The 14225-nt window shown below is 41.4% G+C and overlaps 1 protein-coding gene across 6 annotated transcripts in view; it reads left to right on the top strand.

The window, feature by feature from the left end:
• LOC125892761 (intermembrane lipid transfer protein VPS13B-like) overlaps window positions 1-14225 on the top strand; it is a 360799-nt gene that overhangs the window by 151553 nt on the left and 195021 nt on the right. For all 6 annotated transcript variants that reach the window (XM_049582970.1, XM_049582966.1, XM_049582968.1 and 3 more), the window contains exons 20-21: window positions 1633-1742; window positions 6045-6177. In XM_049582970.1, coding sequence (XP_049438927.1) covers window positions 1633-1742; window positions 6045-6177 — 243 coding nt within the window. The remainder of the gene's footprint in view (window positions 1-1632; window positions 1743-6044; window positions 6178-14225) is intronic.

A 14225-nucleotide genomic window follows, 5' to 3' on the forward strand; every position in this document is an offset into this window, starting at 1 on the left:
AGAATGGGATTGAAGCAGGGACAAATGCCAGTAAGGCTGTTGTAAGGGAGACAAGGAAGATGTAGATGGGTAGGGAGACTGTAAAGAAACAGAAAGAACGCAGAAAGATAGATGAAGCAATAAAGGGAGAGATGTGAGTCAGTTTGACTTGATCCAATGAGAGAGTTTCTCCTTTGCCCAGAAAGGATTCAGTGCCAGTAATAAACCAAAGCTCAGGATTGACATGCACCTGGTGAATAATGATCATACACAGACACTAGTACATATGCATGCATGCATCATACTGCATTGTAGATGCACACATACAAGCACACACCAGACACTCCACGTTACATACACACACACACACACACATACACACACACAGACAACACTTTTGACAGTATGCTAACACGCGCACATGTCACATCACTCATGCTTTCAGTCATACACATTTACTTCATACTGTGCAAACACACACACACACACACACACAGGCTCACAGGCCACAAATCACTAAACGTTGTAAAAGTGGAGCAAATTAGAGCTGTTTTATTTGCATTGTTCACAGGGAATAATGGAGGAGGGAGCGATTCCTGCCAAGCTGGAGAGCCGGTGTAACAAAAAATGTGTGTGTGTGTGTTTGTGAGTGTGTGTGTCTTTGTGAGTGTGTGTGTGTCGAGGGAAAGTTTATAATTGTGCTTTGTCCATGCTTTAGAGACTCTGAAATGTTAGGCAAAGCAACAAGCAATCAGGCTTTGTCGGAGGTGAAATGCACACACACATTTACACATTCACACTTACACACTTACAGCTTTGCCTCAGGGCCTGAAACAGAAGACCGGGGTCTTGTCCAAAGCTCCATTAAACTGCTGAAAGTCCTTCTAGAGCTGAAACATCCTCCTATCGTCATGCTGGGACATTCCACTGCACGCCAGAGACCCTGCGCTAATCCTGCCGGCATGGGAATCATTATTGATAGGATCCTAATGCATTACCTCAGGGCCCGCTTATTGTTGGTAAAGATTATTATTTAAGAGTAAACCAAAACCCAGAGAAAGTCTCGAGTTTCATAGAAATTTATCAAAAGAAAATGTTATTCTTGGCTTAGTGTGATACCACTTTGAACAGCGCAATTGAAACAAACTGTGCTCCTTGCGGCTCTCCAACAAGCAGGCTCGATACCCACCGGCAGGTCATTAGGACACAGTGTAAACGGCACGAGAGTGAAGGAACTTGACACTCAATCTGTCACTTTCACTTGTTGATTATTACCTTACATTGATTTCAGTGATCTGTATCGATGTGCCTCCTACTTGAAATAATTGCATCAGAACATTTTTGTTTATATGAGTTCAGTTAGTTTCCACTTTAGTCAATGATTCTGTGCATCTCTTGATCTCAGTCCCATTGAACTGGAGTTTAGTACTGTCAAACCACTGCTTGAGTGCTTTCAAACAACTGGTCTGTATTTGTGAGCAGTAATGTTGATCTTGTAAAGGCAAGACAGATGTACAGTATATCCTTTCCTATTAGTCTTTTATTTTTGGAAAAACTGCTCACTTATTGAGGCTTTGATTTTTCTTTGTCTTCAGAGTGGCATTGAAAATCTCTGATCTATTGTCTTTCTTTTTGTGTGTTTGTGTTGTCTAGGCGCAGTCCTGCTGGTCAGTGTTGAGGGCATAGCTGTCAACGTGGACCCAGTTTTCTGTACATGGCTGTTGTACCAACCTCACAGAGGAAGCAGCAGGCAACAGCAACAGGTACCTGGTTGTCACTGTCTCAGACAAACTATGTTACTTTGTCTTCGTGTTAACGCTTAAACATGTTTTATATACGTAACTTGTACATGTAATTTCAATTAGTAGAATGCCTACAGCATATTCTAATGTTGCACTCATTCTGAGCGACTCTGAATAAGAGCCTGAAGGGAATGTAAATGTCTCCCTCCCTCCCTCTCATTCCCAGCTACCTTTTTCCATGTGCTCTGCTCCCTGTCTTCCATCCACTCTCTCTCTATTTATTTGACAGGGGTCATGGTGATGGTTATGGACATTGAATGCTCTGTGCCCACACTACACACACTCCAACACACATACACACATGCAGACATGCTCATTTTGATTGCCTGGGATATACCACAGGTTCACCCCATAAAGGCACATAAATATATATAGTACATGAAAGTATCATATTGTAATACTTTAAATGTTGTTTTTTTTTTCAACAAGTTGCTCTGTTTCATGCCTCCTGCAGTTTGGACGGGTTGTTAGCATGTGTGTGTGTGTCTGTGTGTGTCTGTGTGTGTGGGTGGGTGGGTGGGTGTGTATGTGTGTGTGTGTGTGTGTGTGTGTGTTTCAGACAGTGTGGGAGGGAGTTAATTGCACCAACTCCCCATTCTGGAGGTTATTGCTGTACTGGGGTAAACAGATGTTATGAGTTGAAGTGCAGCCAGTGTGAAGGATACACAACACTGGCTGCTGTGTGTGTGGACATGCTGCAGCAAAATTTGGGGCTGAGTGTGTGTGCTGCATGCGTTCATGTGTGTGTTTCTACCTCAGCTGGCTGTCAGGGCCACTTCTCAAGGCCTGGCTGGTTTAGACAGGGCCTTCAGCTGAAGGCTACACGACAGCCTGTGGAGGACAGAGGAGAGGACACAGACTGGTAGGGTCAGGAAGGCAGGAAATAATGAGAAAGGAGATAGGATGGATAGACAAGGGGACAAGGACATATGTGTGATATGAAGAGAGGAGTGAGGGGGGCCTTTGGTAGTACAGAGACGAGAAAAGAAAGTGGGGAAGAAAGCATAGAACAGGTAATGGGAGGGAGACAGAACACAAGCAAAAGTATCAGAGAAGTGCAGTCCTCAACAATTGAGAGGAAAGTCACGTGGGGGTATGATAGAGAGAAAGTGCAGAGGACAGATATGGAGGGGTGAAAAGTAACATATGGAGAGACAAAAGAAAATGCCCAGGAATGCGGTGAAGGAAGACGTTTATGGAACAGAGAGGAGACACCAGTAAAGAGAAAGCACAGGACAGCATTGAGAAGGTGCGGTGAAAGGAGAGGGAGGCTGAATTAAAAGGCAACTGAAACTACCAAAGCGAGCAAGAAACACAAGCTCACAGGCCACAAATCAGAATAGTAGAGGGAGATGGTAAGGGAAGCGGGTAATGAAGAGAAAGGGAATAAGAGGAAAAAAGAAGGTTGAAAACCAAACAGGCATTTTCCTTGGCTGTTTTCACCCTCCCTCAGTGTGTGGTAGAAGGAGTTAGCTCATACTATGTCATCCACAAGGAATGAGCGATGGTCATTGGGTAAGGTACCTGCTTTTAGCATAGAGTGTTAAAATGTAGCCAAGCACATATTTTCCATGAAATGTACAAACTGAATTATATAATTTATTTTTAACCATTTAGCATTTTTTCTCCAACACACGAACGAACAAAGCAGCCATATGGTTTGTCTATACAGAATTTTCAACAATTCCTTCAACCCATATGGCCATATAGGTCTTTGTTCCCGCTCTCTGAATATGACCCTTAGGAGCATTTACTACACTGGCGCCAATACCAGTTGTAGACAGAATAGCTCGTATATGACTGTTAATGGTTGCTGTTTTCAACATGAGTTAATGTGAGATGGTCGCAATTGCACCAGAACTACAAGGTTCGGTTTCAACAGCAAATCTCCATATGTCATGTAACATATGTCACAAACATCAGGTGACATACTACAACACACTGTGTGACATTGTTTAAAGGCGCTGTATGTAAGAATGTGGCCAAAACGGTTACTGCACTCAAATTCAAAATACTGCCGCGAGTTGCCTACAGATTCGAGGTTGCTGGACAGCGGCACGTTGGAGACTGATTTGTTTACCCACCGGTGGCTGCTGTGGCAGGGCCGCGTCACCGCGTCCTTGATCTTCGGTTTTCCAGCGGACCGTTTGAGCAAGTCCGGCTTCTCTGCTGCTAACGCTGCTGCCGGGATACAGCTGAGGAGAAGCCGGCTGCTAATGCTATGTACCGGGACACTGCTAATGCTACTGCCGGGATACAGCTGAGGAGGAGCCGGCTGCTAATGCTATGTACCAGAACACTGCTAACGCTGCTTGCCATGCTGCTGTAGCTCAGTCGTAACTGTAACTGATGCTGAGACTCTACTGACTGCGTGACTAGTAGACGGCAGTGGGTGGCGCAACAGGCCAAAACACAAATTCAAAACATAAACATGATTTGCAGACTGCAAAAAAAATTTTTTAGATGCAAATATTCTGTACTATTGTTGTCGGTGAGATCAGTATGTTATATGAACATTATTCCTTAGTCTCTGTGACATATTAGGATGATTTTACAACTATTTGCTTTAGATTTCTTACGTATAGCTCCTTTAAATAACTCATTGCTGACTTTTGGTTTCATGTGGCACTCGAACACCAATTTCCTGAATGAAAGTCCAGTACTTGTTTGAACCATCCCCCTCCCTTCCTCCCTCCCCACCCTAAGCCAACTTTGTAGTTCTTTAAACTATGTTGCCTGTCTTCCTTCTTTGCTCCTGTAATAATTACTACAGCCATTAGAGGTCGCTGCCTAACAAAAACAAAAAGATGGATCGCAATTTCTGCTTGTAAAAAAGACTCAGTATTCAAGTAGGGCTGTACCCAACTCAGAATTATGTCAGTTGAATTAGATTTGGCCATTTAATACGAATATTAGATGATTTTTTTTATTTTATTTTATTTTATTTTTTTGTCCCAGATAAAGTTTTGAAGTTTGAACAGGGCTCAGTGGGACATTCAATGTGACAGGAGCATTCATGTAAAATAGTAAACAAGCTCACAGCGCTAACAATGGATTGGAAATGTTCAACAACATTTTTTGTAGACATTAGATGCCAATAAAAAGCCAGAGATTGTGTCATATTAAGTTGTTGTGACCAGTAAACTCACTACTTCCAAGTAGAAGAGACAGGAGAGAAGATAATGTTATCTCGGAGGCTTACTGTGGAAAGTTTCTGCTCTTTTGAGCCGTTGCCTCATGTCTAAAGCCCTGTGTTCTAAAGCGTTACATGAAAGTCAAAAGCGCTTGCTCTGCTGCTAAATCTTTTTCCGAACTTGCATTTGTTGTTGAAGTCTCCAATACAGTGTTTGTGTATGCTGTGAGTGTATTTGTAAGTGTCCTTCTAATTAAACAGTATTTTTAATATCCTTTAAGTAGATCTTCAACAGACCTGAAAATGATTTTCAAGTCAAACGTGACTTTGGGCAACTAACCTACTGGCCTACAGTATTTCATTCACCCTATGTTAAGTTGCAAAAACCTTAGAGGGATTTGGCATCATACCTCAGTCAGTAGTTTCAAATACTAATGTAATTTGGGGGCCCATTTTTAATCTTACCACAACCAGCCTTTGGGTCCCGACCCAGTCATTGAAAAACAACTGCATCAGTGTGTGTGCGTGTGTTTACACAGGCTGCAGTACGTGGTTGGCCTGCAGGCTTGTGCAGCTGCATCATAGCGTAGTGCTGCTGCTGGCTGATGCTAATGGGGTTTCCTTATTTCAGACCAACCTTCCACTCTTCTGTCTTTCAGCCATCACACTGCCAGCCAGGGTGTGTGTGTGTGTGTGTGTGTGTGTGTGTGTGTGTGTGTGTGTGTGTGTGTGTGTGTGTGTGTGCATGCATTTGGCTTGCCAGCAGCATGGGAGACTGCTCAAAAACAACAGGGAGCTGTCACTAGTCCTTGTTGGTCTTGGAGGCCTCTGTTGTGTTCCACTGCATTTTTCTTTTCTCTTTCTCTCTCTGCCTCCCTTTCTGTCTTGCATTGCATTATGTATTGTGTCTCCTGATTAACCCAGATCTTTAAGCTATCTAAAGTTATCTCTGGGTCATGGCCTTACTAACACAGAACAGTGTTTGAATAATTTGTGCTCTTACACCTGATAACATGCTCTTAAAAAAACTGAATGCATATTCAATGGAAATGTTTTCATGTTAAAATAAACAAAACATATTTCCTTTCCCATGGCCTCATATGTGCTCTGTCGTTATGATGTCATTTCAGACTCCAGGTTCAGGTCCTCTGGCCAAGAGGAGAGAGGACGAGGTGTCAGTAGGCAGCACACCACTGGCCAAACAGCCCTCCAATCAGGCCTCAGACTATGCCAGCAGCCCGGTCAAAACTAAGACAGTGACAGGTAGGTTAACCAACCCCGAGCTGTGCCATAGGTAAAATACTAAAGATATTCCTGTGATATTGCACTTCATACATTAACATGGCATTAGCTCCATGCACCTGAGGTTTACACACACATAAAGGGAACAGGGTTGTAAAAGATCTTCTCTCAGTGTTTATTTTCAGATATGTTTTGTGTAAAGATTAATGTACAAACGAAAACTGTGATGACATTTACTTGTCCCTTGATATTTGCAATAACTATCACTGTTTCTGTGTTTAAGGATATGGTCTTTCAGTAGTGGAACAACAACAATTTACTGTATTTAACTTTGTTTCTATGCAATGAAATCATGTTACTATGTTGTTACATAACACACTACAGCCTGCTGACACCTGAGTGAACCCGTTTCTCAGAGGACACCACATATCCAGGCATGTCCTCCTCTGTTTTCCTCCTCTGGTAGTATTACTGTGGGCTCTGGATGCCCAGAATAGATGAGTGGCTTGGCTGCGTGGAGCCTTCCTCGACGCCAGTTTTCCGCTTTCTGGGACCCCCCTGTTCAGAACAAACACGTTCAGTGTGCACATACTCACACAAATCCACCGAATACATGTACATATTAGCACACACATACAAACAAACACATGCATACAGGCAGGCAGAGTTATCCTGTAAATGTAAACACCTGTGCATGCAACGCACAGACACTTTCTCACACTCGTTTAGCATTGCCGTTAGATCCTCTCCACAATTTTCCAGATTACTAGGAAACTCTGAAACCTTTGGATGAAGATGGACGTTTTGGAGAAACGAAGGAGGACAGAGATGAGAGAGGGTAGATGCAGTTCCGGACCTTGTCACAGATGTGACTACTTGCTTTAGTGTCAGGAACAGACATACATGCCAATGGTATCCATAAGCTTTCTCTGTTGTTACTGATAATGGCAGAACAGGTGAGGGAGGTATTTAGTTACTGACAATTCATCGACTGTACAAATGCAGTGCAAAAAGACCTTGTAATAATAGTATTTTTTTATGAGTGTCAGGAATGTACACAGTCACAAAACACACACACACACACACACACACACACACACATACACCTACACATATACATACACACGCACTGTACAGTGCACATGTATATATTATGTATATGTATATATACCTGGGAGGATGGCTGGGGCAGTCCCTCTGTTAAGGAGCTGTCCATGACACAACACAGAGCCTCACTGACTGCAGAAATGGTTTTCATTTAATACTCATGTGGTCTATTTATGAACTTAATAGCCCACCTCCTCTCTCTTATGTTCCCCTATAGATATTTAATTAATGTGATCCAATGGAACGTCTTGGCTAGCTTCATGTAACTGAATTAGTTACAGAGTTTAAAAAACGAATAAATAAATAAACACGTAAAAAAGGCTTCCCAGCCTCTACTGTTTGACTCTCACAGTGTTTAGGCTCCAGGTCCTCTAAACACTTTAACGGTTGAAACATTCTCTGCCAAAGCATCCCGGTGAAGAGTCAGGGGAAATAAGCAAGTGGTTGTTTGTCTTTTTTTCTTCTTTTTTCTAAGTCCCTGGGAAATGTGTTCCCAGCAGGAGTGATGAATCCCTGTTTTGGGTGAAGTCATCCTGTAGCTGTAAATAACATTTCATGTCTATGACGTCCCCCCCAATGTCAAGTGTTTTGATAGGAAAAATGCTCCTCTGACATTTCAGAGTCTAAAAAAAGGCCATTAGGGTTCTTTCCTTGCTCACTTTTAAAGCTCACAGCTGAAAGGTCACGCCGCCTTTTTTCTTCTGGTTTTCCCTCTGTTCCTTGTTTCATTCAAAATCTGCACTAATGGCTTTTCCATACCGCAGCATCTTTGCTTATTCACATCTCAAAAGTAAATTCTCTCATTAGGGGTCGTCCGTAAACAGTCACCTTGGCTCCAACGATCCACACAAAGCTAAATCACGCTGTGGGTTGTCAGCAGCACTCAACTGTCTAGAGTACACTGGCTATCAGTATATCAGTATATGGCCTCCTATCCACCAGTCTATCTCTGTGACTGCTCCTCTGCCTTGTTGTCTAAATTCTTCTTTTTCTGTCTGGTTAGCTATCTGTTTGTCTTTCAGCTAAGTTTTTCACTTTTTTTTTTAAGTCATGCTGCCTGTATTTTTGTCACAGTTTACCAGGGCTGGGCATCGGTAACTGATAACTTTTAAGGGGAGCTACACCCATTATCAAAATTCATATGTTATTCCTGTGGTCTAAGACAGTTCACATATATAAGTAAACATGAACAATTCTCTCCCAAAATCAAAATGCTAGAGTGCTAATGTGTGATGTCATCAAGTATAAAGTCTAGAGCTGCTCCATAGATGCTTTACTGTGAAAGATGTTATGGAGGACACTGAGAGCACCATTGTAGGTATATGAGAACTCTACAGTTAAATAAAGCTCATTTGGGTATAAAAAAAAAGAAAACAAAATCTGTGGGTCCACAATCTCAGGCTCCTTTTTGTTGTCTATGGTGCAGCTCCAAATTTAATACCCTATGACATCACAAGTTTGAGACTTACTTTCTGGTTTCTGGCTTTGAGAGCGAGTAGTTTATGTTAACACACATTGATTGAATTTTTCAATCCATGGAGGTCACATATTGGAATTTTATATCTAGGTGGCATACCCCTTTAAGGTACGATCCGGGGTCAGGTGAAGTTGAGCGTGGTGTATTTAACGGAGTTGGCAGTTCAGCGTGCTGAGATGCCACCAAAATGTTCCAAATTACGGCTTCTGCAAAGCTGTAACTAAAAGCGGAGAACCAGTGAAATGCCAAGTCCCTTTTACTTACCAGGTGTGGCTACATGTTTTGACAAGTAAATGCAGTTCTCAATTAGACAGTGGGTCTGGTTGCCACTGATGCTACAAAGTTATTTGTATGTATAAAACCTCTGAAAGCCCATCAAGTCCTTGGCTACCCATTTGAGCTAATGTTAGTTAGCTGCTTAGATCGCACAAATAAACATAGATGTTTAAGCTTTTGTCAATATGGACATGCTACTCATTGTTAGCTCTGCTAGATCTTCCATAATCCAATTGTTCAGTTCATTTTAACGAAAGTATGAGCAATAAAGTATAATTCAGTCAGATTTACCAGCATGGTACACGAGAGAAAAAAAAGTGGTGACTCTCTACCTATAAAGTGGTTAAGTCTAAATATGTCAATGCCTTGATTATTTAAGTTCTAAATATTGTTTATGGGGATAAAGAGAGGTGTCGTGTGAGAGTGCTGGGTCTGAGCCTGATTTTTATAAAAGTAATATTCATACTGGTTTAAACGAAAATGTTGATAGTATTTCTCATCTTTGCTGAGCAAGAGTTTTGTGTGCCTGTCCCAGATATAAACTGATAGGGTTCAGTGATCGAAGCAAATATAAACCTGGGCTATTGATTAAACTTTTATGGTATACTACATGCCACCCCATTCACATTATGGGTAATGACTGCAGCACCGTATTGGTATTGGTTTTGCTTTTGCTTTTGCTTTTGCTTTGAGGGTACTAGTATCATAATTTTCCCATTTTTTGTATCAAACAAAACCCAGCCCTACTGTCTACCACATAGGTGTCTGTAAATGACTGATAGCAAAGTGTAGGCTGGATTTTAGAATTAGCCAAGTGTGTTGGTGCACAGTGTGTTGGCTGTTGAACTGTTAAGTCATCAACACATCTGGCCTGAAATTGTGTCTGTTGGAGTGTTTAGTGTTGAACCTATTTGTATAAGGCATCTCATTGTTGGACTGCATTAGTTAGTTAGAAACATATACGGAGTCAGGCTCAAGCTCTTTCTTATCCAAATATTTCTCTTGTGAAGTGAAAACAAGACATTGGTAACTAGGTGCTGGTACTATATTTTGTTGAAATTCAACCCTCAGTGCCCCCACTCCAACACTCTGCATTGGAGTAGAGCTTGTAATGAAATGAATAGCATCTTCTCTGGAAATTGCTGCGGTGTTACAGGAGTAGATGTAATGAAAAGTTACAAATTGTTTCCGCGAGCAATCAGAATAAGAAAAGGGCAGAGGCATTTAGCCCTTGTGGTTTTAATCATGGTGAAACAATAAGCCTCCCTGCAGTCAGAAAATCTTGAAAGAGTACAGCTCAACACTACAGAGGAGGACTTGCAGCACAGCAGGTATTTTGTTTCCTTCATCCCAGAACTCCAGTTCCACCTTGTCGTTGTTGCATAATAATGCATCCTTCCTGCAATTAACTATTTTGTTTGCGAAGATGACTATATACCCTGGGCCATGGATGAAAAATGTGATCTCCATACATTTTCTTGGGTTGTTGGATTGTGGTGATACATGATACACTTTTTTTTGAGATTCATAGATTAAAATGCTGTTCCACCTCATTTCTCTTAATAATACATTGTTCCTGTGATTAATTTGAGGATGACAAATGGAATGTTAATTCTTCATATTCCCCAGGGTTGACTGACCAGGCTGGGGTAGATACTTGTTACACAGACACTGGATATGTAGACCGATCTATCCAGATATTTAGCTTCCCTTTTGGGTAATAGTTATTTGCTGAAGAGGCTCAGGTAAAAATCCACCCAAAAATGGAATTCACATATGTTAGCCCCATAATCGTACCCAGTTAAAATAAAGGTAGACATGTTAGAACCATGGTAAGCCAGGACTCTGTAAAAGGCTCAAGGTCATGGGAATAACATATGGATTCTTATTCTGTTGTTAGGGTGGATTTTCCCTTGTAAAGCCTCCCCCATGCAGTCACCTCATGAGAAGAGCTGCTGACATCTAACATGTTATGATTGGAATTAGGCTCTCTAAAGATGATTTATTAATTGCTTTACCATGTGTGGAGCACACTGTGAATAAGGAGCTGGATGTTTAAACAGGAGGGAGATGATGGGAGCTCACTCTGGTCTAGCTGTTGTGTAAAAAAATAAAAAACAACTGCCAGGGTCAGCCCTTCAATCCAATGCAGTTATTAGTTTATCATGTTTGTCTGGGGTGTTTATACTTTGTTGACTGCTAGCTGGACATAAAACTGTCCTCTGCCTTTTCTTGTCAGCAGGATGCATTTCATCTCTAGAGCCATTTAGCTGCTGCAAGTGATCTGATGGATTTTTCAGAATCTATTTGTAATTGCTGTGTGTTTACCCCAGGACATCCAAGCCAGCTGTTTAGCTTAGGTTGAATCAATAAGCCATAATGATTTACTAAAGGGTAGAGCTGATGTGAATGTAGTTGAGAAATGACCATTGTGTCTTGATGGACCTTAATCTCATCAGCTGTGACGGAACAAGGTTTTCAAGCAAATTAATAATTGCCCAGAGAAATGAATTGTGTTGTTGTTAGAAATGAACTGAAATGGCCCAGCTCATTTTCCCCTTTTGGAGCAGGTACACAGAGACATTCTTTTTTCTTCTTCTTCTTTTTGTTAAATTATCATTTGGCATTTTCCTCGATAGCTCTAATGTGCTTGTTCTAACGTGACTTCAAATAAACGTCCAGATATACGACAAGGTCGATTTTAGTTGTGGATTTATTGCCGGGATATAATTTCTCAGGGGACTCTAAGGGGGTTGTAATCACTGCAGCAGACGTTTTATTTTTCAATCTTCAGTCATCTATTTAGGTAAACAGAGGAGAGATGTGCAGGTTGTTTGCCAGTTGGAGTCAACACATGTTCGAACTGCCACTCACAGGGATGCAAAGGGAATAAACACATAAGACTGGCTCAGGCTCAACAAGGGCAGTCAGCCAACTGGACTGCCACTGGTGCTGCTACTCCATTGACCTTCAGGGGAAGACGTCATGAGGTTCTTAAAGGAGCCATAACACTGGTATTTTGTTGCAAATTAATTTACTTTAAAGGGATAGTTTGGATCATTTTAAGAGGGGCTGTACTTATCCATAGTCAGCGAATTACATACAGTAGATTGTGGTCATCATGCAGTACTACCATGGAATTTACGCAATGTGCTATGGATGGGGGCAGCAGTGAAACGTATTTTAACGACCTAAAAAAAGACACACCAAAAAAAATCTGTAACAGTATAAGTGTATGCTACATTAAGAACATTTTTACCACTTTACCTCGCCACAGACACCCCTTTATGAAGGGCCATTAACAGCTTAACAGTTTACCATCTATGCTCTTGTCAAAGCCACCAAACTCCATTTACAAAACTGGAAATTTTAGCTCACTGAACACAGCAGCTGCTGGTCTGCCATTGCCTCAATTACTTAGTTTGTGTTATTGTGTAACTTTGGTGAATCCAAACTAACCCTTTTAAGATCAAAGTCAGCAATGACACAAACTAACTAATCAAGGCAGTGGTAGACCAGCAGCTCCTGTGTTCAGCAATCCTAAATTTCTGTTTTTCTTAATGGAGTCTGTCTTTAAAGACAGTGGTATGTGACTTAAGTTCCCCATGGGAAATCAGTGTTTGACAGCAGGATAATGTTTTGTTGCTGACCCTTCCAAAGCAGTACATTGCTTAGCTTCTGTGTTGGTACTCCTGCCTGCTTTTCCAAACTGGGGGTGTCATCAACTTTAGGTCATTCAGTGACTATGGATAAGAACCTCATGCAATCCCACTTAAAAAATTGAAACTATTCCTTTTTGTGTGCAACTAAAATATTAAGTCCCTGAATGCTTGTAATGTTTGTAATGCCATCGCAATCCTGAGTCATTTTGTGAATCTGTACCTGTGTCTTTTAAAGTTTGCTACAAATGAATTTGCTACCTTTTATGCTACAACAATTGTAGTCCTGGCTGCCTCAATATTGCTATTTGTCCCTTATTGGGAGACACTGAAAGACAGAAGACAATGTACGTTCCTGTAAAAACTATATCAACCGCAGAGTAATGTTTCAATTGATTCCTCTTTGGGTCCACTACAGTAAGATGTTCTGTTCCAGGATACAAGCTGTTCTGGCCCCTGGCCCCCCTGAGACACTCTGAAGCTCACAGTGCGTATTCTAACCATGCATTAAAGTGGTCAATTCAAAAATATAAGTTAACAGTTCGCATGTCCAGTGTGGTTGTTTGAAATACTATTATAAGATTAAATGACCCGATGCACTGGATATATGGAGTATTGATATAGAGTGGTGTTCTGTTCCGCCTGATTATAAACTGGCGAGAGCAGTCTTTTTCTGTGCCTATTGATTATCATAGTTTTCCACTGGAGCTATTGATTTCCCCACAGAATCACCTCAGGGAATTACAGAATAAATCATAATCCACTGGAAGAAAATCATTTTCAGAGCTTTTAGCAGTTCAAAGCCTCCTCAGAACAATTGCACTCGCTAGATGTCCCTGCTTCCAATTGGCCATTTGAACGCATGCCTGGCACTTTTATGATGTAAAGAGTGTGTTATGTTGTTTTGTTACCACATTCAGCCTAGCTACAGTTTCGTAGTAATCAAGGGGGACTTTCCTGCAGGCTCTTGTAAGGTGCCTGTTAATGTGTAGGCAAATGTACAGAGACACACAGAACCAGTTCACTGCAGATCATTTCCCAAGAAAGCACTGAGGGCAAGGTGATATCATACTGGGGCTGTGGGGCTGCCCAGCTCGGATCTCAGAGCCCATATCCACTCAACTCCATTTGGCAACAAAATATTTCACTCTGTCTCTCTTCCTTTCTGGTTTTGGTCATTGCGCATGTTAAATATACAAGGTACATGTTACAAAACACCGCTGACTTTTAGAACCAGCATTGGCTAAATTGGACTGATGCCAGTTCCGGGGGATAACAGGGGCTTTGACTTTGAACACAGCACATGGTAGAGGATATTACAGATATTTTTATGTTACTAAAGACACACGTGTGCAATTGAGATTGGCTCTCCATCACACCCACACTGTACAAATAATTTTTAAGCCTTGTCTAGGTGTTTTTTGCGCTAAAAGTGGTTTCTTCAAAATGTTCCCTTTTAATAATTGTATGGTTTTGTGCGGCTTTTAGGAAAGCAGATATTTCTGGTCAGTCCATCAGGCTTTTCTGGTCAAAGTATACATGTATGGTCC

The sequence above is a fragment of the Epinephelus fuscoguttatus genome, linkage group LG8, assembly GCF_011397635.1.
Source record: "Epinephelus fuscoguttatus linkage group LG8, E.fuscoguttatus.final_Chr_v1".
NCBI lineage: Eukaryota > Metazoa > Chordata > Actinopteri > Perciformes > Serranidae > Epinephelus > Epinephelus fuscoguttatus.